General features: G+C 38.9%; 1 protein-coding gene across 1 annotated transcript in view; it reads right to left on the bottom strand.

The window, feature by feature from the left end:
- Window positions 1-13,858: 13,858 nt before the first annotated feature.
- The window catches only part of prkx (protein kinase X-linked), a 48,053-nt gene continuing 36,236 nt past the window's right edge, over window positions 13,859-25,675 (bottom strand). The window contains exons 6-8 of the mRNA XM_062414660.1: window positions 21,025-21,082; window positions 16,626-16,703; window positions 13,859-15,654 (exon numbers count right to left, since the gene is read on the bottom strand). Coding sequence (XP_062270644.1) covers window positions 15,529-15,654; window positions 16,626-16,703; window positions 21,025-21,082 — 262 coding nt within the window. The 3' untranslated portion in view covers window positions 13,859-15,528. The remainder of the gene's footprint in view (window positions 15,655-16,625; window positions 16,704-21,024; window positions 21,083-25,675) is intronic.

The raw sequence follows: 25,675 nt of genomic DNA, 5'->3' as shown, positions 1-25,675 counted from the left end.
TGGAAAGATCCAAAATGTCAGTCCAAGTCTCTAAAAAAGTGTAGATGTCATGACAGATGTATCCAGTGATGCTGACCAAATAATGAGTCATGTTTGCCATGATTAGGTACCTGAGTGATCCATTTTATGGACATTTTATTTAAAGTATAGCTCCATCTAACAATATTTTATTATGAAAGGGTTTCTTTACCTCTAGTGGTATCCTGCTTAAAAGTATTAGAGGGAAAATAAATCTGAGACTGTTTCATCATACTAGGCTACTATGAGAGAACAAATATATATATATTTAGATTAGACCAGGTAGATTAGATTACAGTCTATATTCCAAAAAAATAAGTATTTTCCAAAGGTCCAAATTAAATTGCATTTTTTTGTAAGCTACAGCATATGTGCTCTGTAAATCACCTGAAAACAGAAGAAACCTCATTTATAACAAATACTTTTTAGTTGCATTATGGTTCCAACATGTTTTGCATTCATTTGATGGAATACCGTTAGCTTTCTATCTGTGAATATGGAGGCATTGCTTCCATACAACCTGCACATCTGAACAACAACCAACATTCCTTCTAAAGTCTCCTTATCTAACTTACAGACATGAACACACACACACACATCTTAACTCGTTGAACAAACAGGCTACTTAGCTAATTAGCGTGTAAATGTAACTGTAACTGATCACTATGATTCATTTACAGTAGATGCTAGTTTGGTCATTGTTCTTCAGTACCACAGCTAACATGACTTGAACAGTTGGTTTACTTGGTCTTGTTCTCTCTTGTTAGAACACAAGTTTGATGTTGTGAATTTATTAGGACTACTGGCTGAGTTTTAGCCATTCGAGCATCATGGATCTATGTATGGCAAAGCAATGTAGGTCGGTTGGTCAAACACCTTGCTCCAGACTCAAATATTTTAGCAACTATAAGATGGATTACCATGAAATGTTGTACAGACATTCGTGTTCCGCAAAGAATAAACCTGAATGACTTTACTGATCCCATGACATTTCCTCTAGCGCCAAATCTTTCACTTATCCTGTGAAATATCACATACTAGCTGGTGTTGCACAAATCTGACATTCTTGGTACTCAGGCTTTGAATCCAAATGACTTTGGTGACCCCCTTACTTGTCCTGTAGTGTCACCATGAAGTTGACCTTAATGGGTTTGGGTGACTCAATGCCTCAGCAACTATTTCATGGCTTTTCGAGTAATCAATACATTTACGTTATACATGTTATGTGAATAATAACAAGTTTGATGAGCCTCTGACTTTTCGTGCCATCATCAAGTCAAAATATTAATTTGTCCAAGACTTTTCTGTACTTCCTAATTAATGCTAACTAGCTAATGTTTGTAAGCCAAGATGCTAAGCTAAGACAGTGAACAATGGTTAACATTACGCAGCTAAATATCAGTATGTTAGCATTGTCATTGTGAACATGTTAATAAATTGACACGCATTTAGATCAAAGTATTGCAGTAACAAACACTGAGACACTTTGGTACCATGCAGTTTAACTAATGGTGACCTCAGGGCGTGAACGACCAACGCCAGGCAGGTACATTTAAGTGCCTCTAAAATGAAAGCAAACCAAACTTCTAACACCTAGTCCCCTGTAATTAAAGTTATATTAATCAAACACTCCCGCAGTGTTTCTCCCTTGCTTACAGCTACTTATCCAAACGTATGCACTATCTGAGCTGTAGAATGGATGTCTCTGATTATTGTTATTATCAACATTGATTTGGGCTTTTGTGGGTAATATAATGATATATCCCTGATGCCTGTAGGGAAATTATAAGCTATAACTGAGCAACAAATTGTAATAGAACAGAACACATTAAAGAAAAAAAAAAAAACTTAAAGGAAATGGATTTAATTTCTGTTTCCTAGAGGTTAAAACATTTTTCTGCCAGGTCGTAAATTCCAGACTGTACCTCAGTGGGACAGATATAAAGGAGAGCATATATCCAGAGAGCATATATCCCACCCCCTGAGTGGGGGTGGGATGGTGTGTCGAGGCGTCACCTCTTTCCCAGCAGGGGTGTGGTGCATTCACAACTTGTACTGATGACAGGAATCCCAGATGACCACTGCTAATGTGACCTGAGACAGTGCAGGCTTGTTATTAGCATGATACCATAGGGCATGTAAACAAGTGCACCCTGTTGTTTAGCCCGGGTGGGGCTTCACAGGGCAAATGACACTAAAAAGACCTTGCTTGGTTTATACACATCCTTTTGTACAAAATACATTTAAAAGTAAAAGTGAAGCTTATATGAGTCTTCATCAGTCTGAGTTAGTCATATCAAGTGATATCTGACACATTTACAGTATTTTTAGCATCAAATTCCCTCTTAGTGTTTCCCTGTTGAGCTGTGGTGGAAGTATAGTAATAAAAAGACTTTGCTACTAAAAACACTGTAATGTTGAAACATAGAAGACTTGATTTGACTCATTTGGACGACTGAAGCCCATCACTTACCTTGTAAGTGCATTATGAAGGAATCTTCTAATGGTCAGTATGACCAGCAGGGGTGATTATGGAAAGAAAATCATGTTTCAGTGTTCATTTAGGCACCAGATTGCTGTTTTAGGAAAGACTGAAAATTGTAAAATTATAATTTCCTCCAGTAAATTCTAGCCTAAAGTCCTGTTTGACATCATCAGCAACATTGTCACTACTGCACCTCCTGATGTGCCTGTTTTTCAAATAAGGATTGTGGCAACTTCCTCTCTTTCTTTTGTGGATAAGATTAGAGATGTCAGGTCTGACATCATCTCCTCCTCTACTCCCTTTTCTCTTTATCCAACTCGGCCGTCAATTTTGGACTGCTTCTCTCCTATTTCCCTGCAAGACCTCATTGATCTACAGGTAGTATGAAACCTTCCTCCAGCCCTGCAGATATTTTACCAAAACCCATGGTCAGAACTGTATTTGGGTTTATTAGTCCATGTCTGATCTCTATTAGAAATAACTTCCTGCCTATTTTAAACATGTAGTTGTTCAGCCTCTTCTGAAAAAAACAAAAAAACATGACTTATCTCTTCCCAAAAACTACAGGCCTAAATCTGAGTTGCCTTTCATCTCTAAGGTTTTAGAGGAAGTTGTTGACAAACCGCTCACTGCTGTCTTGACTGCACACAACATTTTAGACAAATTCCAATCTGGTTTCTGTCAGGAACCAGATTGTAATTCTACTGAAACAGCTATTCTCAGAGTTTCCAATGACGTAATCATGTTGTCTGATGTGGGTGAATGTTCTGTTTTGGTGCGGCTGGTTCGTAGTGCAGTTTTTGGTGCTATAGATCACAGCATCCTGATGGAAAGCTGTAAGAAGTGGGTGTTTCTGGAGGCGCCCTAGACTGCTATTATATCTTTCAGATCGGAGTTTTTCTGTGTCGCTTGGTCTAAAGGTGCTGGTTTTTCTGAGGAGTCCCCCAGAGTTCTGTCCTTGGTCCTATACTATTTACTCTGTATATAATTCACTTAGGTCGTATTTATTTAACAGTATTTCTTATCACTGTTATATTGATGATATTTAGCAGTATGTTTCTTGTTAAATAAGCTTTACCTTCTCTCCTTTAAAGAGCTCTAACTCATCAATGGTTAGTCTGGCTTTCAAGTTTTACTTTCCCCCAATGCTTGAAATGCGTATTCAGAGGCAGCTTAAGAAAAAATGAAACCTTCTTACACTTTTGTACACCAAGACCAAGTGCCTTTATTTCATTTTTACCACTGAATCAAATGAGCACCATTTATTACAGACCTGAAGAATTGGTGAAACCTAGCAAGCCCACAGAACTGTGTTTGTAATTCTGGTAAATTCAGATTTGTCAAGTTGAGCTTTTTGAATATTTTACTTTAACTTTTCTTACTTTTATATTTATAAAACAATTGTACATTCATGGCAGAGCAGGGATACTCTCAGGGTTCTTCTTCTTTAGTATTATAATTGGAGTTCATTCTTCCCATGCCTCAGACAAAACTGTCTGAGTGGCCAGTTGTAAAACTCATTAGAACAGACAAATTAGTAGTTGTGAGCTATGCAAAACCACATTATTCATCTTTCTTGGGCTGCGTTGCCTGTTTATAAGAAAAAAGAGCTTGTTGGCTGTATGTTCTTGGATGTTTGCCCAGTTTAAGATCCACACCGGTTCACAGAAAAGTTGGCATAACTTACTGTGTATCAAACCTGCCACAAAAGCAATATGTTAGAGGGTGCAAATATTCTGCAATTCCAATGAGGTCCCTGAAAGAAACGCAATCAATGTAAGTACAATATGTGATGTGATATATAAAGCATATCATATGAAAAGACTTCGCTTGTCACACCTCAAAAATTTGCAATAACCATAAGAATAAATTCCCGAAAAACAAGGTTTGAATATAAAATTCAGACATGACATGTGGTCCACAAGAATAAGACAAAGACAAACTGAGAGTGTCTTATTAAAAAGAAAACCTTTCAGATTGAGTTTACTGGCCCCATTAAGTGTGTGACCTCACTGGCCGGAGCGAGTCACTCAGCCAAAGGATCAGTTGCCTGTGGCATTGCTTCTATTTGTCTCTGGCCTGTGGCCTCGCTGCAAGAGCACTAATTATGTCTTCACTATCGCAGCTTTACACACAGGGTTCAGCACAAGTTCATTTTATTTGACAGGACCTCATCTTTAATGGAGATTGCTGTTGTAGAAAATCCAAATGGACATTAATTATTATGTTGTTGCTGTTTTAGGCTTTAGGTGATTCGGTTGGGAGGGTCATGTGCGAGAGAGTGGAACCTTAGCCAAAACACAGGCTTAGTAATATAAATGGCAGAAATGGGATATAATATTCATAGGTATGTTTTACTGACATGTACAATCACTTGAAAATAAGAATAGTTGTGCTTTCATTGCCTTAGAATGAGCCTTTATATCTACATAGGGAGCAGGTCCTCTTCCACAGAGCACACCATGTTGCACCGACATGTTTCTACAGTAGCCCAGAACGGACAAACCAAACACTGGATCTAGAGAGTTCTAGATCCACTGTGGATTCTCCTAGGGGAGGGGAGTGGGAGGGGTATTTAGATGGTTGCAATTTGCAACTTCACTTTTAGATGTCATTAAATCCTACACACTGCTCGTTTGCTGGGTTGGTTCACAATCTTTAAAAAAAAATACCCACATGCCTGTATGTTGTTGATTGAAGGAGTTTGTGCTTGCTGTAATTGTTCCTCCTGTTCATATTGACAACAAGTGGGGCAGTGGTGGCCTAAAGGTTAGAGAAGTGAGCTTGTGACTGGAGGGTTGCTCGTTCAGTCCCCTGGACAGGCAGGATCAATCTGGGTGTGGAATGTGAAGAAACAGTAATTGCCCCTCCCTCCACCTGCTCCAGTGGAGCTGCTCAGTGGCCGGCAGATCAGACTGTGGTTGTACTGGGCAGCTTCCAGGTGTGAATATGTGTGACTGTGGGAATGTGATTAGGGCTCTCCTTCACAAAGGTGATTGAACCAGGTATCAGTGGAGTAGGCTGCTCTAAAGCCGGACTGAAATGTATAAGTTTGTGCTGAATCAGATATTCTTCAATCTAATCAAACACTACCCTCTCTAGTAACTTAGATATGTTTGGCAGGACTGATACTGGCGTGTAGTTTCCTACATCTGACCTGCTGTTCTCCTTTAACAAGGAGTCTGGTCATTCTCACATGACTTGGAACTTTTCCCTGCTTTAATGACATTTACATTGTGAGCAACAACAGCCATCAGGAATCTGTCTGGAATAAGATCCAGGCCAGTTGTTGTTTTTATTTAGAGTGAGGATAGCATTTTCATTACTTTTTCTACTGAGACAGGACCCGTCTCAAAGGTGTCAGGGATAACATTTTTACTTTGGTTGAAAGTGTTCAGAAATCTCCCAGAGCCATTTGGTGGTTTAGAAAAAAGACCAATAGTAATGGTTGTAAAAAAAATGTATTGAAATATTCAGAAATATTCTGTTTCTTGTACTTTCCACAATTTTTGGGCTGATGCACATTCTCTGCAACAACATCCATGTAATACTGGGACTTGGCTTTCTGTATATTTAACTAGCTTGATTTCGGCATTTGTACATATCCGTTATAGTCAGTATATAGATTTTACTTTTTAAATATCACCAAATAGCGATCTCTCTGTTTAATGAGGTCAAACATTTCTGTTGTCATCCATTCATCCACTTCTCTGTTGACCTCTTTCATTGGTGCAACTATGTCCAACACAGCCAAAAACCCTACCTCTAAACAAATTTCATGACTTTTCAACATGATTACTTTCAGAAACAACAGCCCAATCTTATCCAGCAAGTTTATGCTCAAAAACCTCTGTTTGTGTACTCTGTTTAGTTAAGATGTACTACAGAGTGGTGCTTGAGACCAATGTCCAAAACACATTTTTTAACTGGACAGCTCTTGCTAGGAGGCAACAAAACATTTATTAATATCACCTAAAGTCACCTCTCCATCATCACATTACTATCAACACAAGCCATCTCTAAAAGTTCATAAAAGTCACTTTGCTTCAGTGGTTTGTAGCAGACACCTACTACAAGAGGTTTAGCCTCTGCACCCTCCACAAAACATACCCCCTACCAACTGTAATCCGGCACATCGATGGCACACATTTCCTTAGCACAACAACCGTTACATACCAGTTTCATATTAGACCTATTCCTGACAGCCAGTTCAGAGGTGGTTCCGCATTTGATGTGAACAAATTCATTGTGAAAAAATTTCGTTCAAGGGACTTCTTTCTTAAATGGTTGTTTCCCCAAACACATGGCTCAACCTGGCTTAAAAAAATGCATGGCTCAACAAAGGAGGGCCAACTCCTCAGGTCAAGTTTATCCACACCTAAAAGATAAGGGACACTCTTTTGAGGACAACAGTGTGCATATTTTGCATAGGGAGGACAGATGGTTTTAACCCTCCTGTCGTCCTCCCGGGTCAAATTGACCCTCATCTCTTTTGACTGTTCCTTCTTTCCTTACCTCTTTCTTTGCTCCCTCCTCCTTCCATACTTCCTTCCTAACGTCCTTTCTCTTTTCCTCCCTCCTTTCCTTCCTTCCTTCCTTCTTTCTGACCTCCATTCCTCCCTCCTGTCCTTCTCTCCTCCCTTTCTTCTTTCCTCACTTCCTTCCTTCCTCCCTTCCTTCCCTCCTTACTTCCTTCCTCTTTTCCTCCCTGCCTCCATCCTTACTCCTTTCCTTCCTTCCTTCCTTCCTTCTGTCCTTCCTTCTGTCCTTCCTTCTTTCCTTCCTTGACCTGAGGACAACAGGAGGGTTAAATAGTGGAGGTTATCTAGAGACGAAGTAGAGACACCGTCCCTCAACAGGGGAGGAGGTCTATGACACCACTTTTTACCCACCTACAATGCTGTTCTTTCATCTCTTCCCAGGAGACTTAACATTCATTCACATTTAGCCTCTTGTGACAACTCCAATGACAGTGAGTTACACCTGGCCTCAAGTGACTCCAACAACTCTTAACCACTGTCGGTACAACAGTCTGCAGCACTGACGAACCGAGTGGCATCAGTGACCTTGATAACAACCCCACAGAGGTTAGTCAGCCAGTAAGAACTGAAGAAACCCCTTGGGTGAGAGGCAAAATGTTTTCAGGTATCTTACAACCAAGACCAGTTGCCCTCGATTCAACCATCGTTGGATAACTATGACCTGGGTGACTGAGAATCTTCGCAGATAGTTTAAGATTGAATTGTGCTTTATTATCTTCCAAGCAGCCATCGTTTCTCTCCATTACTGAATGAAAATTAACTTGTAGAAACTTGAAACCAGTTTGAATGAGGTCATTTATCAGTAAATATCATGTCAGCTTTTGTTGATGTCCAGATTAGGTCATTGTTATGGTTGTAGCTTGACGTGTGGATACATTGGACAAAGATGCACTGCATTACAAAGTAACCTTTACAAAAACAATAGCAGACATGACCGACGTTCATTCTGATCGATTAGCATCTTATCTGATCTCATCATCTGATTTCATTTTTTTCTCAAAAAACATTTTCCAGAGATTAGCAATGACAGTATGACAAGTTTGCATGGATAAGATTTATGCTTTATTACCCTAATCACAATACAGGCTGCAGATTTGATATACTGGGATGCAGATTCTTATGCAGCTGATACTACATGCAGGGGCTTTTTCATACCTCGTGATTGTGAGCCTTTACCGTCACCGAGTTCTTCCGAGAAGTCTCGCCCTGCACTCCCACAGCTTCTGCCGTCACTCCGCCAAATTCACCTTGAAAGCACTTCATAAGGCATTCATTAGCTGACTATTAGAGCTGTGCGGCAATACAGTTCTGACTGTCATCACTTACAGCGAGACTAGCAGGGAATCCAGACAAAACATGACTCACTTTTCCACTGTAAACATAATAACCCTCCATGAAACTCAGTGTTCAGCACATTAACACCAGTTTCTCAGTTATAGAGAGGAAATTAAAGTTAAAAGAACTTAACATAATCCATGGTAAAATACTGAATTTAATTGCGATTAGATTAGATTAGACCACCACTGCCAGTCAAAGCTCTGTCGGAAAACACATAATAGCTAAGAAATGCCAGGTCAGCATTTCCTCATCAGGCGGTTAACCAAAGAAAAAACATGAACACCTCACTACTGTCACAAAGCCTCATTATCATCAAGCATGCTCAGTATCAGCCATCTGATAATTGAGATAAAGACTGAAAACACAAAGCATCAAAAGGACAATTCCACTCTCTAGTGACCCTGAATGGCAGTGAGAGGAACTGCAGCACTCTGGAGGTTGACTCGAGGTGGTAAAATGGTCGTAATGTCTCACAGGACACGAACAATTCATGATTACTCACAATTTACCCATCGACCACATGTGGTCAAAACAATTCTGTGGTAATTCATTCAGTCATGAAGCATCTCCTTAGTCATAGAGAAGAAAGACAGTGACCTCCTGGAGGCTTAGACAGTCTAGAACACTCCCTTACAAGCTTTAGGGAAATTAATTGCAACACAGTTCATGAGTCATTCCATACAAGTACTTAAGGATATGCAAAATTAAAGCTGCTAAAACCATATTTTCTTATATCAACAAATAATAAAATGTCTTCTTCTTGTAGTGACAAACCTATCAAAACCTCTGCAGTTCCCATCAGCTCTACAGATATTATGTCTTAATGTATAATTATTTTTAATACAGAAATGTCACCCTTCTGAAAAGTATGTTCATGTAGCCCAAGCCCAAGTTGCTTCGATAGTGGCCTTCAGCTCGTCTGCATCGTTGGGTCTTGTGTCTCTCATCTTCCTCTAGACAATACCCCATAGATTTTCTATGGGGTTCAGGTCAGGCGAGTTTGCTGGCCAATCAAGCATAGTAATTCCATGTTCATTACACAGGTATTGGTACTTTTGGCAGTGTGGGCAGGTGCCAAATCCTGCTGGAAAAAGAAATCAGCATCCTCATAAAGCTTGTCAGGAGAAGGAACCATGAAGTGCTTTAAAACTTCCTGGTTGACGGCTGCATACACTCTGGACTTGATAAAACACAGTGGACCAACACCAGCAGATGACATGGCTCCCCAAATCATCACTGACTGTGGAAACTTCACACTGCACTTTAATCAACCTGGATTCTGTGCATCTCCTCTCTTACTCCAGACTCTGGGACCTTGATTTCCAAATGAAATGTCAAATTTACTTTCATCTGAAAAGAGGACTTTGTACCACTGGGCAACAGACCAGTTCTTTTTCTTCTTAGCCCAGGTAAGGCGCTTCTGACGTTGTCTCTGGTTCAGGACTGGCTTGACACGAGTGCAACAGTTGTAGCCCATGTCCTGGATATGTCTGTATGTGGTGGGTCTTAATGCACTGAGTCCATCCTCATTCCACTCCTTATGAAGTTCCCCCAAATGTTTGAATGGCTTTAGCTTGACAATCCTCTCAGGACTGCGGTTCTCTCTGTTGCTTGTGCACCTTTTCCTACCACACTTTTTCCTTCCAATCAACTTTTTCTATGAATATGTTTGGATACAGCACTGTGAACATCCAGCTTCTTTAGCAATGACTTTTTGAGGCTTATTCTCCTTGTGGAGGGTGTCAATGACAGTCTTCCCTATGATTGTGAAGTCCACTGAACCAGACTGAGAGACCATCTAAAGGCTCAGGAAACCTTTGCAGGTGTTTTGAGCTAATAAGCTGATTTGAATGTGACACTGTGAATCTACATTATTTAACTTTTTCACAATATTCTAATTTATTGAGATGCACCTGTATGTTTGGACGGTGATGAGAGGGATATTCAGTTGGTTCAATATGCAACCTCACTGCTAAATGCCACTAAAATTGGTGGAGCTTAAAACAGCTCTAAAAGTAGAGTGAATAGTAGACTTATGTTGTTCTGCCAATCCAAAAAAGTTCATTAGTGGTGTTTTATGTAATCTATTTTGTCATGTGTGGTCATTCAAGATGACCACAGGCCTTTTTCAAGTCAGTTTCAATATGAGACCTAGACATGATGACGTGTCACTGCTGATTTATTAATAACATGGATGCCATAAATAGCCACAGCCATGCATAACAACAGCTGTTCTGGCCGTGTACTGATGGGTGTAAAGACTGGTAGAGCAGGCAGTGTATTGATGATGTCTGGTTCAGGATGTCTTCATCCATTTATGGATAATTGTGGTAGTGGAGATAAGGCTGGTACAGATGCACCTAGTTACACAGGGACTGAGATTTATAAAACACAACTACACATACACACAGCTTTATAAATTTGAGCTGTATACATCTGGCACCTGGTGTGTGAGAAAATGATTTGAAGTCAAAGGTTGAATTGGAGCAGTACTGAGTGACTGATAATATTCACTAGAACAGATGTAGAATAAAACTGGTCACATAACGCAGTTCTCTCTCGCTTTGTGTGTTTTATTCCCCTTTTCAGTGTGATTTTGAACTTGTCATTTATTGGCTACTAGTGTGCCACTGCCTTCCTTAATGTTAATCACAGCTCTAATATGACTGGCAAAACACAAAGAACACCAGTACAGCTTTCTACTGAACAAATGCTCTATGAAGTAAATATGATTAATAACCACACATATGATGTCCTCTATGACTACTTTAAGCTCACACCATCAGAAATGCATTTTAGATTGCCTGGATGTAAAACAAGAGGGAAGTCAGACTTGTGAACAGCCACAGAAGAAGAAAATTTCAGTTTATATTTTGTATAGACTGATGAAATACTATTTTTTTTATATAAAGTGCCATTGTGATAAAAATATAGTGTGTTTAACTCTAATATTATCATACAATTGTATTTTTATTTGTGCAAATGAACTGTTCATGTGTAGTTCAGATTTGCTAGATATGTGCAGTGAAATGAATTTTGTATTATTAAGTATTATGATCTTGATGTAGTTAAAGTATTACTCATATTATACTAGTATTATATCATTAGATTATTAATAGTGAAGCATCAGTGTTAGAGCAGCATGTTACTGTTGTAGCTGCTGGAGGTGGAGCTAGTTTACACTACTTTATATACAGTTAGCTAGTTTAGTCCAGTGGTTCCCAACCTAGGGGTGGGGCCCCCTCCAAAGGGTCAGCAGATAAATGTGAGGGGTGCTGAGATGATTAATGGGAGAGGAAAGAAGAACAAACTAAGTTCTGATACACAAATGTGTTTTCAGTTTTTGGACTTTTTCTCTAATCTTTGATTTTTGCTGAAATATTGGATCATTTGAAGATTTATTGAAATGAAACCATGTGAGAAGTTTAGAGGGAAAAATCACTATTTGGTGGAGCTGTTAACAACTCATAGACATCTGAAATGTGAGCCTGACTACACACTGCTTTTTGTAAGACGTCAAAAGACAAAAAGGTTGGGAACCACTGGTTTCATCTTTAACAATGTGTTGTATTTTAAAAGCTTGTTATATTATCCATTGTGTCAAATCTTCATCTGAAAAGTAACTAAAGCTGTCAAATAAATGCAGTGGAGTAGAAAGTACAATATTTCCCTCTGAGATGTAGAAAGTAGCATCACATGGAAATACTCAAATAAAGTACAAGTACCTCAAAAGTGCACTTAAGTACAGAACTTGAGTAAATGTACTTTCCACCACTGTGTGCAGTCTGTACATAACAGCAACATTTTATCTGAAAAAGCAGGATGTATTTTTTTCCTCTTGGTGATTATATTGCTGTTGTTCTCTGTTGCCGTGGGCAGAGAGAATCTGTTCATTTTACCATGAAACCCTGAACTATAAAAGCTTTAAACATCTACGAAATGAAGAGTTCATTCGTCTAAATGTCATATTTCCATTTTGTAAATATAAAAGCTTTGCATGACTGCAAGCCGGCGTCTGACCTTCACAGTGTCTCTCTGCAGCAGCTGCTGAGTGACTGCAGGACGGAGACTGAGCGTGAGTGAGGAGACGTGAAAGGACCAGACAGGACAAGAGAAGAAGAGAAAAAAAGAGCATGTTTCCTTCTTGTTACTTCCAAACATTTCCAAAGACACTTTAGTCTTCATACAAACATGTGCCATAGCTTTAAGTTCCATAAATAAAGGTATAAAGGGATATTAAAAGGCATTGTAATGTACTGGATAGAAAATGACGTACGATTGCTCCAAAACAAACATTTTTAAAGGCAAAGGTTGAGCTATAAAACATATCGCTGGGACAGACATAATGGGGGGGGGGGGGGGCGGGGGGGGGGCTGGGGTCGGACATTACAGACGATACATGCATTGAAGGAGCACCATATCGAGAGCAAACCGGGTTCCTCTACTCAGCAGAAAAAAAAGCTTTAAATACAACATGGTGTTCCATCACAGAGTAGTCATGACTCTTTTCTACTTTATAAAAGCTACGTCTACACAGAGCTGCTACTGAATGTTGTGATACATACTAATGTCATGTACATGCCCATACTGTATATTATACTGTGTGACATACTGATGTGGATAATAACTGTGAAATTCAACTGCAGTGACCTTTTTTTTTTTTTTAAACTCATAAAATGGACTTGTACGTACTTGACAGTAGAATAAATATGTTTGAACTGAAGCTGTCAGACGTTGGTGTCATAGCTCAGATACATGTGATTTTAGATATGTTAGTAATAGTGGATATAAGTACAAGAACTTATAGTACAGAAATGACAAAGATATGTTAAAGGTCATTTAGAAAACTTGTTTACTGCTGCCCACACCACACACTACTGCACTGGATATTTACTGTCATGTGGTATATAGTTTAAGGGCTGTATTGACAAAGTATCATATTATACCACTAAGTTCCCCTAATGGCACCAGAATGACACCCATGAGATGGGAGTGTGGTAGCAGCAGCTGATGAAAATGAGTGAATGAGTAAAGGCATGGAGTGATGAGGAGATGCTGAAGATTTAGTCTTTAAAAAAAAATGGATTTCTGGGTTGTTGAGAGAAAACAAGTGTTTACTCCTGTACAGTCAAACAATACAGAGGTAACAGAAATACAAGCTGTGCATTATAACTACTGTATATTCAGGCTGAAAACGATGTTGGAGTATAAAACTGTGGGCTGAGCTTTGTTCAGACTGATGTCAGCACTGTGTTGGTGATGTGAGGAGGTTAATAACTCATCTTTCATATGTCAACACGTAAAAGATCCAACTGGTTAAATGCAGGCCCTGTTTACCAAGCTGTAGAACCATGTGGAGTTTTTATATAGAGACTTTTTGGTAAAAGTTTTAGCCTAGACCGGTGAGGAACCATATTTGGTAACTTCATTGACTTTGATTTGCAACATAATGAAACATTTTGAACAAAGTCACAAAAGCAAAAAAGTCATGTAATACCCCCAAATAACTCTAATTCCAGCTTCTTAAATAAGAATATTTTCTGGTTTGTTTAGTCCTCTGTGACAGTAAAGTGAATTAATGGAGAAATGAAAGGATAATGGAAATACTGGTTAGTTGCAGAACTAGAATAGTTGAACCCTGTATTAAACACTTTGAGTAATCTATCACTCACACTGCATTTCATCACCTGACATCCACACAGCAGATGTTCCAGCTGCTGATCTGATTCATTCGTCTCATTCAGGTCCAACACAGGCCACCAAAGAGCTACACCTGTAACCATGATACAGAAACATCTTTATATCCTTTTACTTCCATTTACAGTCAGTGTGCTGGCCTGTCTGAACACATCTGTTTTAACTCTGAAGGTATAACATAAATCATAAAATAACCACATTTAACCTTATTTCATCTCTAACCATCAAATCAAATCACTCACATTCACTTCCACCTACTTGTTCTTTTAACACAGTGCTGCTTTCAGTCTGAACACTTGATGATGAGATTCTTTTAGCTTGGTAGAAGCTCAGTGATGAAGGCTGAGGCACAAAAATGGCAGCAAATATTGAGTTTAAAGGCCAATATTGTGTGGAGATATCAGTTAATTGATATATTTACATATTATGGATTATGTGATGAAAGAATAGTGAGCGGGGTCCCAACACCTTTCACCACACAGGACAACAACGATGGTGATGATGATGATGATGATGATGATGATGATGAGTGAAGTGAGCTGGGTGTCATGGGAAACTCAGCTGTTCATTAGCAGACCAGATGGGACTGTATGATAATAACAAAGTACTTTGGCTGTGAATAAACCTGCTGAGGCAGGAAATGACAGAGCTGGAAGAAGAAAAAACTGTACAGCAGGAGACACGACGGCACATTCAGCAGCGTGGTCTCTACCTCACACGCACTGACAGTCCCATGATTCCACTTCCATTAGCACAGAGCGAGCGGCACGCTGACGGCTGAGAAAAAAAGCACAATTTCAAATGAACTTTGTATAATTTGCGACATCATGCCCATCAAACTGTGATGTAAGGCACCTTTTTACAAGTGCTACTGGTCACAAATGCTCAAATAAAGTGGCTGACTCACTCTCACTGTACATACAAGTCTAAATACCCCACACTCATGACAACTGACAGTTACAGCACCAGTCAGGATAAAGTCTACAGTCACATTTAAATATGACCACATGAACATTTAAAAAAGAGATAAAATATAAAACATGATATAAAAAAAAGACCTGATTAATTCTCTTTTTCAAACCTAGAAAGTAACAGTCTTTTGGTTTTAAAGGAACCACTTTTTTTTTTTTTGCATATGAGCAGGCTCAGAGAAAAAGCAGGGATGAAAATAAAAAAACAAAACAGCTAAACTTTAGTCAGATAAATAAAAAATATAAAAAGCAAATCATCTTTGTGGTTATGACACATGTCACAGCATCAATCATTTGGAGTTTGTCTTTGAAGAGGGGGGGGGGGGGGGGGGGCTGTTTTTAGAACTAAAATGTTAGATCCCTGCTTTGATAAATAGCTGTTTCCTTTATGATGGGTACCTGGAACAGTAGTGTCACTTTATTATATGTCTGTCAAATCTCAGGATATTAATGTTAATAAATAAGCCAGGCTGAGTGATCAGAAGTTCTTGAAGATCTCCAAGTCCTTCTGAGGCACGGGAGGATCTTTCTTCCAGTCGTCCTCTGGGTAAACATCAAAGTTGGAGGTGTCGCCCTCATGAGAGACTTTAGGAAGTATAGGTGGCTGTGGACACAAGGAACACAGTGTACAAGTTGAAATGCAGGTCGATGGTTAAGATAGAAATATCAATTGAAAGCAATATTTGTTAGAGATGACGCTCAGTCTGGATTTAACACATAAGCACAATACGCATCTTTGTAGATTATTTCTGTATTACAGGAATATTTATAACTTTTATCCCAAGTGCAAATCATATGTTAAAGACTCCCAAGTGATCAATAAGCACACAGGAACTGATATGCACTTATATTTTATACTTTTATGTATTTTAGGAATGATTTTATGGAGTTTATGGATCTTATGTAATTTCTGTCTGCTGTATGTCTGTTATTGGAGAGCCAAAGACAATGTTGTGCTTTCTCCAGTCTTAAGAAATAATATTCTCTGTTTCTCAGTTTGGAAACAAGGAGGGTCTAATACTGCAAGGAACTTGGAAAAAATAAATAAAAATTGACCTCCGACACAGAAAAGTATAACAGGACTGTCATTCAAATCTCAATTCCATGTGAGAAACTCAGGTAAGATTCATCTAAGCACAGTTCACAGCAACATGACCACACACACACACAAGCACACGCACACACACACACACACAGCTGAGGTAGAGGTAGACTGTGTGTTCCAGGCATTAGAACAGCAGTCACTGGGCATCAGGTATTTGAAACAGTTTGTTGTGTTTGCTTCCCTGCTGGGAGAGACTGACACATGCAGTAGAGACACAAGTGAGGGAGAGCAAGTGTTAATATGTGATGCTGCTGATTATCAGTAAGAGTGAACACAGTATACATGAGGTGGCCATCAAGTACACAAAGATTCAAGATAGAAAGCACCAAACTCCAGGTTTGTCAGTTAGTTCAAAGAATGTTATTAGATATTGAAAATGGAGTTTCAATCGTCAGCTACATGACATGTGACATTTAACATGAAGTGAAGACAGTGAAAGAAGTATTTGAGATCAAATATTGTTCCTTCACCTTCAGTTTCCTCACAGGAACTGCATCCCAGTCGATGGTCTTAAACCATCGGTGCTTTTTCACATCGTCTGCTCCATTCTGAAAACACAAAGCATGACTGTATACACATGTACTGTACTGTACACACACTCTCACTGAGCAGTCTCCTTTCAATGGAATCATCACACATCCTCTGAATAAAATAATATTGCTGTCATTTTTATTTCTGGCCTGTAACATCCATCAAGCTACATAACAAACTATACACAACGTCTGGTCAGTGTTCATTGTTAAAATAAAGATGAACTGTGATGACAGCAGAATGTGTTGTTTTGTTCTGTTAGACCTCACAGTGGAGACTCATGTCCCAAAATGGTTCAAAAATGTTTTCAGCTTTCAGTTTTTCCACAATAACAACAAACATGTGGGTAGCTTTTAAACTAAATGTCATCTTCTAGCATCTTCACTTTAAAACTTACCACAAAAATAACAATAAAAACTTAAATTTCAGGAAACTTTAACAAAAAAAGGGGAAAGAATGTGTATTGTACGGAGTCTAGGGTGTGCCAAAATCAGTCAACATGTTTAAAGACTTTTAAAAACAACTATATTTTGGTTCATATTAAATGATATCATTATAATATTAAAACACATTAAATGATGGATCAAAGTTCAAAAATAAAAATGACAAAATAAGAAAGTTTCCTTATCCGGTGTCTAAACGATGAATTGAACACATAAATCACTTCCAACCCACAGAGAAGCAGCAGGGCTCTTATTGGCCGGACCGATCATAAGCGCCTTCCAACAAATAACAGTTGGCCAATCAGAGCTCCTGCTGCTGCTCTGTGGGTTGAAATGTATTTGAATGTATTTGAATTGATGTGAGGAATCAGATAGTGTGTGTGCTTAGGAAAGGTGAACAGTCAGTTCCAGCTGTGTGCACATATCAGCCTGAAGTCTAATCAACACAAACACTGGCAGGAGAAGAAGAAGAGAGCATACTTATAAGTTATAATACTTAAGATTTGTATAAATTGCAAAATGTATGATGTAATGATATTTATTGTATTCTTGTATGCAACAGCCATTCAATAGATTTACATTCATTAATTACCTATAATTAATTCATTAATTGGCAGTTTTTATTGTTAATGATTTCTATAATAGTTTTTAATGATCACTGACTGACTTATTTATTAAATCAAAGCAATTTTACAACAGATAAATGTGTTTACAATTACTTTCAGCAATTTTTATATGGAATTAAAAAACAGTGTCGCTTAATTGTAAAAAATTCAAGTTCCAAAGAAAAATTCTGAGAATGTTTAAAAATATTTTTTACAGTTAAATCTTTAAAACTTTTTTTTCAAAATGAAATCCAACCTGACTCATACACTGCTTACACGTAAGCTGAAATTAAAGTGATCTTGAAATGTTTAAAGTTAAATATGACACAGAAATGGAATAACAAAAGAGAAACTTTCATTGTAACCACTGCTATCTCTTATCAATTTAGTGAAAGAAATCATCAAACTGAATTTATTAAAGCATCATTTACATGCAATTATCAATGGTTTATAGTGGCTTATTTAAACTTATGAATGTACTGCATCAAGTGGTTTTTAAAAAAACACTGTTCTACTCTATCATTATTCTGATGGCACTCTACAGACTCAGTACATCAGAACAGAACGTGTGTGTCATTGTTGTGTTAATGAATGATGGAACTGCTCTGCAGAGGAATATTGGCAGCCACAAATCAATATCATCTTGTCTGGGATTGTGTGGAGTTAATCACTGGGCTTAGAGAAGTATTTGTTTTGTTGAGAGCAGCTCTCAGTCTCCCACTCTTTTCACTAATGTTAATTGAAAAGCTCCAGGCTTCCAGTTTGAATGGGAATCTACACGGCTCCCATTGATGAGTGGTGAAGTGGCAGGCTCCCAGTAAAATGTAGACACTATTTTCCACTCTGTAATTCTTCCAACAGATTTTTATTCCTACTAGAGAACTAGAAATACCGCCTTGCAACAGCACGCCTCTGCCAACCAGTCAAGTTGCAGTTTAAATCCATATCTGTCCAGACTCATATAATATTTGTAGTGAAGACTTTGAAGGAATTTAAGTGTATTTTCCTTGTATGTGTTCTCATGCTGGGCCAATACAGCTGATTCTGATGGCAATGCTTCAGATATGGATGTTACTGCAAAGAAGCTACAAGTTGTAAAACACAGATGCTTCACACATCTTCAACCTAATGATGGCCACAAAGTGTTTTTTACAGAACGTTATGATGTGACAGTGAAGCTGACCTTTTGGATATAAAATGTCAACACTTCATCATTTTAATCCTTTTAGACCAGATTTGTGTGAAACTTTGTCACAATTACCGTATGAATTCTTGAGATATGGCCAAAAACATGTTTTGTGAGGTCAGGGTGACCTTTGACCTTTTTGTCCACCAAATTCTAATAAGTTCATCGTTTAGTCCAAGTGGACATAAGTGCCAAATTAGAAGAAATTCCCTCAAGGTGTCATTGTGTTAATGACAATGGGATGGATGGATGGACAACCTGAAGACATAATGTCTCCTGTCACAGCTGTCACTGCTGTGGAGGCATGAAAATGTCTTTCAGTGAAATGAGTCTTATTGCTTTTTTGCTATAATGTTGAGGTTGTGCAGTGTTGCTGCTGGGAAGATTTAACAAAAACTAAATGAAGAAGATTTATGTTTGTTTGAACCTCTGTGTTATAATCAGGAGCAAACTCAATATGATGTCAAGGACATTCCTTTACTCCAGATAAACAACTCAAATCACTTTATTGAGGAGCCTGTTGGAGCTGAAACAGTCAGTGTTAAATTGGGATTAAACTGGCTTCAGTTATAAGTGTTAAATTGTTTATGGCACGCAGGTGTTCCAGTGGTTAGAGCGCATGCCACATACGCAGCCGACCCCGGTTTGAATCCCTGCCGGAGGTCCTTTGCTGCATGTCACTTTATTTAATTATAACATTGAATTATTTTGAGTCATTCATATTTACATTGATAAAAAGTTCCCTGTCATTACTCTGAACAGGAAAGGAGAGGTTTGTAAGGACAGAACCAGATTTTTGGTTTAAATAATTATTTTACCAATTTTAGACTATTTTGACAAAATAATCAAAAACACAAGGTCCACTTACTATGTTCCATGGTCTGTGAATGGAGTTAGCTGAGTAGTCATTAGGACTTTTACTTTTAAAAGAACTGCCATTCATATGTGGGGGAAAACTGAAATGTAATGAATTTTAAATTGAGTGTAAAAGCAATAAACTAGGTTCTCTGCACTGATGCAAAATGCAGTAAACTAGTGATCTGTGACACCATGTAGTCTGGGTAAGGCAGATTTTTGGATTCCAAACCATAGAAAATGTTGGAAACAGGTCATTCTGCTTCTTAACTTTGTAAAATGTGACTGCCACAACAACAGATCTGAAATCAGCCGTCAGCTCATCACTCATAAGAGGAAAAAGAGGGGAACAATATTAACTCCACATGAGTTCAGGATAAAGGATGTTTTATTCCTCATTCTTCTAATATCAATTTCCTGAAAAAGTGACAGCCTAGTTGCCATGGAGATGATTCAGTTGCCATCACTTGACTTCCCTGTGGAATTTCTGCATGGTTATGGTAGAAAGCTCCAGAAAAGGTGAGAGGACAGTGAGCTAAGATAAACTTCACGTTAACCTAAAAGTTAGAGCTGTAGTAAATCCTCCCTTCTAATGTCTTTTGTTGGTTATCTGATTCATTAAGGCTCATTTTGGAGGCTGAAGATTCATAATAGTTTTATAATAAATAATAAACTGGCAACTTCATGTATATTTCAAAGTATTGAAAGTTTGCTCGTTCAAATGATTCTCGGCCCTCCTAACAGTCAAGATATAGACAATAGAAATCCAGGGGTCAGTTTTGAGGTTACTAGCACAACATTTTGATTATGGGTTCAAATATTTCCAAATCTTTCTGTTATTTGCTCTCAAATCCTTTGAGTGGTTGAATCATGAATTTGTTTCATTCTTACTTAATGACTGAGTCAAGAATGACCTTCCATAATGTTATGTTGCTGAGAGAAATAAGACTGTTGCAATACACTGGGGAATTGCAATATTTAGAAATACAAGTCAGACCTATTACAAATAGAGGTGGCCTCAGATAGATATCCATCCTGCTGGAAGAGAAACGCCTTCAAACTCCATACCAGCTCTGCAATTTCTCCTCATTTGTTACTAATTGGAAACATGTGGAGCTTCAGTCATACTGTGGGCCCTTTCTTGTCCTGTCCTGCTTCTCACACTGCTGACTGCAAACCACCCAGTGAACGTATGAAATATAGAGAGCCGCCATGTGGTTCAGGGAGACGGGAAGTCGTATCAGCTCACCTTCATGTTGCCTAGCCGCCTGGCTCGGTCAATGACCAGAAACTTCTTGATGAGGTCTCTGGGGGGGAAAGGAAACAGTGAGTGAATCCGGTGTTGTACAGTATGTATCTGAGAAGCAGTCTCTCTCTTTCTCACAAGACAAAAATTGCCAGAAGGTCCTTTCAGCGCTGTCAAAATGACAAATGCATCCTCGCCAAAGGAAGCCTGACAGCCCGTAAAAGGTGACGAGGGCTGGCTAAGTGAGTTGTGTCCTTTTGACAATCTTTTAATTGAAGAAAGTAAGAACTTTTTTTTTTTGCAGACGGGAACTTTCCGAAACTATAAACTTGTGCATGTAATGTAGACATCGGTGCGGAAGGAAGGGGGGGGGGATGATTCACCGGGATCTTAAAACGGCAGAGTGTACGCCTTTCTGATGAAATGCGATAGCTGCTGACGAACGGAGAGCTTTCCATAAAGGTGTTGTATCTCACATCCGACGAGCTGCTGACAGCCTCATAAATACAGCGGCTGGATGTTGACAAGTCAGCTATTTCTCATTTTTTGTCTAAATCCTTCCTATGCTTAAAGACAGGCCTTTGGAGTGATATGTCACCGGGAAATATTTTAATCAGCTCTGGGGGAAATTGTTTGTATTTATGCCTTTTTATGGATTTCTTGGAGGAGAGTTCATCTGGAAAAAAATGGAAAGAGAAAGTAGGGAGGAAAACCAAAACACATAAAGGACTACTCTGTATATTTTCCCTTTACGTTTGTTTAAACATGTTTACTTTTCTCTTTAAAGCTCCACTAATTACTATTCATATATCAACAATACAGAAACAGAAGCATCCTCTCCACTTGGCAGGATTTAAAGAAAAATGCAAATAAGTAAAACTCATGCAACACATTCAACTTGACTTCACTTACAGTATATGGAATAAAACAAAACATCAAAAAACACAAGCTCATAGAAAAAAAGCAGATGGTAATCATGTATTCAGAATGTTCCAACTGGAACTACCTGCAAGTTTCTCCTGGAAGTTTCTGTTTAGTTCTTCTTGACTTGGTTGTGTTTCTGCACTGAGCTGCTTTAGTGTTCACATTTCACTTGTCTCTGAATTTGTTCATTTATTTTTTTCTAAATGCAACATAGGTGCTGTCAGAGTCATGACAATGTGTTCATGTCCCTGTGTTTAGGTGTATATGTATGATTCTAAAGGTCTCAAAGTGTGTTTCCAGGTATGTGTAAAAAGGAAGTATACAGCAGGGTTTTTATAGTTTTTCAGTTTTTATTTGTATTTAGTTTTTCAGTTTGTTCTTTTCAGTTTAGTTTTAGTTAGTTTAACAAGTGATGAAGTTAGGAATTGACTAGTTTGAGTTTAGTTTTAGTTTTTCAGGTATTAGAAGGAAACTCTGATTCGTAGAAGTTGAAAAGGATGAAATAATGTCTGACAAACCACAAAGTAAGGTTTGTTGTGTTTGTGGTGCAGCTGTCTGACTGTGAGCTTATGTTAGCTGTCTCCTGCTTCTCTGTGAGAGCTTTGAAGGTGGACTCAAACATTAGTGGGATTTTTCCCTTTTAGCTGTATCCCACAAATGTTCCCATCACTCTTCAACACCAAACTTTTACTTTGATCTACTGCAGGGTCGGAGTCTAAATATTCCCATAGTGGGCTGTGACGTTTTCTGCCTGGAACTTCTTCTTCTTCTTTCTAGGAAATCATAAATTGCACGTCAAGCATCTTCTTCTGTGTGTTATGCGGCAGCCGGCATTTGCTATACTGCCACCTACTGGAAGCAGCCCGTTATATCAAGAAGTCAAACTGGACAGGATTAGGGTTAGGGGTTACGCAGAAAAAATGGAGGGAGAAAAAGGAAACGAAAACTAAGCTGATTTACCTGCAGTTTGGTTTTAGTTCGTTTTTCATTGTTCATTGTAGTTTTTATTTAGTTTTAGTTTTTTTAAACTAATATTTTTATTTTCATTTCAGTTAACTAAATTATTTTTTCACTGCTAGTTTTAGTTTTAGTTTTTTCAACTATAATAACCCTGGTTTAGCTCTGCTAACACCTTCTTCAACTCTAGGGGATAATATGTGGTATCTTTATCTTGTTCTACTGCCCCCAAGTGGACAAACAAATCAATACATGCAGCCTTAACTGTTATGTTGACCCTTTTCATTGTAATATCATTTTGTGCTTCTGAATGTTGAAGAACTTGAATTATGGCCTGATTACTGCTGATGGATTGTGTGTTTGGTCAGTTATTGTACTGTGTTATTTATCATGGCTGAGCTGCTTCCATACTGTTATACACATGTACAGCTGTTAGCCCTGCAGCAGCTCCACACAGCAGCAGCAGCTGGGGGTTTGGTGTGTTTTTGCCTCATGAGGACTGTGGCACCTCTGTGGAGGGGAGGAGATGACTGTTATTTTTCTCAGACGCTATTGGGAACCAAATGCATCACAAGGATTACACAACAAGCCTCCCCCACCATAGATGGAAAGCAGAGGAGGACATGGAGACGCAGTGCAGGGGTGTTATAGATCAGGTCAACACAATGTCAACATGTCCATAACAACTCCTTACTAGCAGCTCATTTTATGGCTTGTGCATTACAGCACTTTTAGGTGCAGGGTCACTCTGGGACACATCTCCAACATGTCTGATTGTCTATGCTGGCTAGCAGCTTGCTACAGGGGGGACACGCCACACTCTGCTCTCAGCCCTCTGCGAGGCCTTTCACTTCTTGATGGATGGGAGTGCGTGACGTGACGGAACTGCTGTGTAAGAGTGATATAAATCTGGTGCGAAATATTAAAATCCCTCTGTCTGCTGGCCCCAAGATAGAAAGCTCTGGGTTCACTGAATTATCAGGGGAAGCAGTGTGTGTCTGGCCTCTCCAGGGCCACCTGTGTCAGGACTGATTGAGTGAGTGAGTGAGTGTGTTCTCTCTCTCTCCTCTCTCTCTCTCTCTCTCTCTCTCTCTCTCCTCTCTCTCTCTCTCTCTCTCTCTCTCTCTCTCTCCTCTCTCTCTCTCTCTCTCTCATCTCTCTCTCCTCTCTCTCTCTCTCCTCTCTCTCTCTCTCTCTCTCTCTCTCCTCTCTCCTCTCTCTCTCTCATCTCTCTCTCTCCTCTCTCTCTCTCTCTCTCTCTCTCTCTCCTCTCTCCCTCTCCCCTCTCTAACTAACACACACACACCACACACACACACACACACACACACACACACACACACACACACACACACACACACACACACACACACACACACACACACACACACACACACACACACACACACAGAGTGTACTGAGTCTGTAATCTTGCACATTCCTGCACCCTCCAGCTGGTCTAATGGGCGGTGTGAGCGGTGGGGGGGCAAGTCCAAATCAGCTGGGTGTGTCATTAGTGACTTCAGGTCCACCTGAAGCCCCTCTTTAGCTCCAGGGAGCTCATTGACCCTGTGTTAAAGGGACGCTGCAGCACTTAAGCGAACACATCCACGGCCAATACAGCTACTACAATCATGTTGAGTATTACACTTAACAGGTCCTGCAGACCAGCTTCTGCTTTTAAATGAACACCAGCGGGGGTAAAGATTGGAATCATGGTAACAGGGCTGTAGCTTCTTCTTTTATTTTGAGCCTTTAGCAAGCTTGTGGAGAGTTTACATTCTTAAATGAACTTTTATAATAAATAAATAAATGACTCACTACTTCCTCATCAGGATGTAATTCCTGACAGTGTGGTGAAGACTTTGAAACAGAATTTATTCAGAGTTGTGTTGAAATGATGAATCATCATCGTCAGATGGTCAGATAGGTTGTAAACAAAGGTTAGTCACATAAGCATGAATCACTGGTAGATACTGTACCATGGATGCATTCAGAGACCATCACACTTCTTTTGACTTTAAAAAGCAGCTGAATGTCAGAGAGGTGCAGAGGTGTGTTCAGCTGGTTCAGAGTAGATCCAACATTCCTGCAGTTTCTCTATCATTAGGAATACAGCAGCTTTAATCTGTTGTTATTTGTATTTTAACAAAAGATTTAATGTTAATGCACTTTCTCTGTTCTTATTTTTGGTATTTATCAGGAGTTCAATAAATATAATAAATAAATGTGGAACTGAATTCTCATGATTTCTCATGGCCCAACAGCAGAAGACATTTCCTATTATTTCATTACAGATATATTAGATTTCACATGTTCATTATTCCTGGAGATTTAGTGACACAAATAAAAGGATAAGGATTCTTCTGAAAAGACTGTACAGTATAATATACAGTCAATCCATATCTCTGATTGGCTGTTCCTTCTCTGAGCATACATGCGATCAATAATGTGATCAGTTGAGAGCTTCACTTTAACGATTTTTACACTTGGCTATAAGTAGAAGTTGGTTCAGCATTGTTAGGCTGTGAGAACATGAACACTAGACTTCTTATCATTTCATGATGCTTTTCTAATGATTGTGTATGTGGAAGTGTTTGTGGGGCTACTATGCCAAGTTCACCTCACAGCCCGGTGCTGCTCTGTTCCTGGGGGGAAGGTTGCTGTATTTGTGTGCAGTGAGAAGTTATTAGCAACATTTCAGGTATTCACTTTCACATTAACCTCCAAATAAAAATTGCTTTCTGGATAAACTGTTGCTCTGGATAAACAG

This window comes from Scomber scombrus, chromosome 24 (genome assembly GCF_963691925.1).
Source record: "Scomber scombrus chromosome 24, fScoSco1.1, whole genome shotgun sequence".
Lineage (NCBI taxonomy): Eukaryota > Metazoa > Chordata > Actinopteri > Scombriformes > Scombridae > Scomber > Scomber scombrus.
Note: the sequence above shows the minus strand (reverse complement) of the source record. Positions and strands in the feature narration are given on the sequence as shown.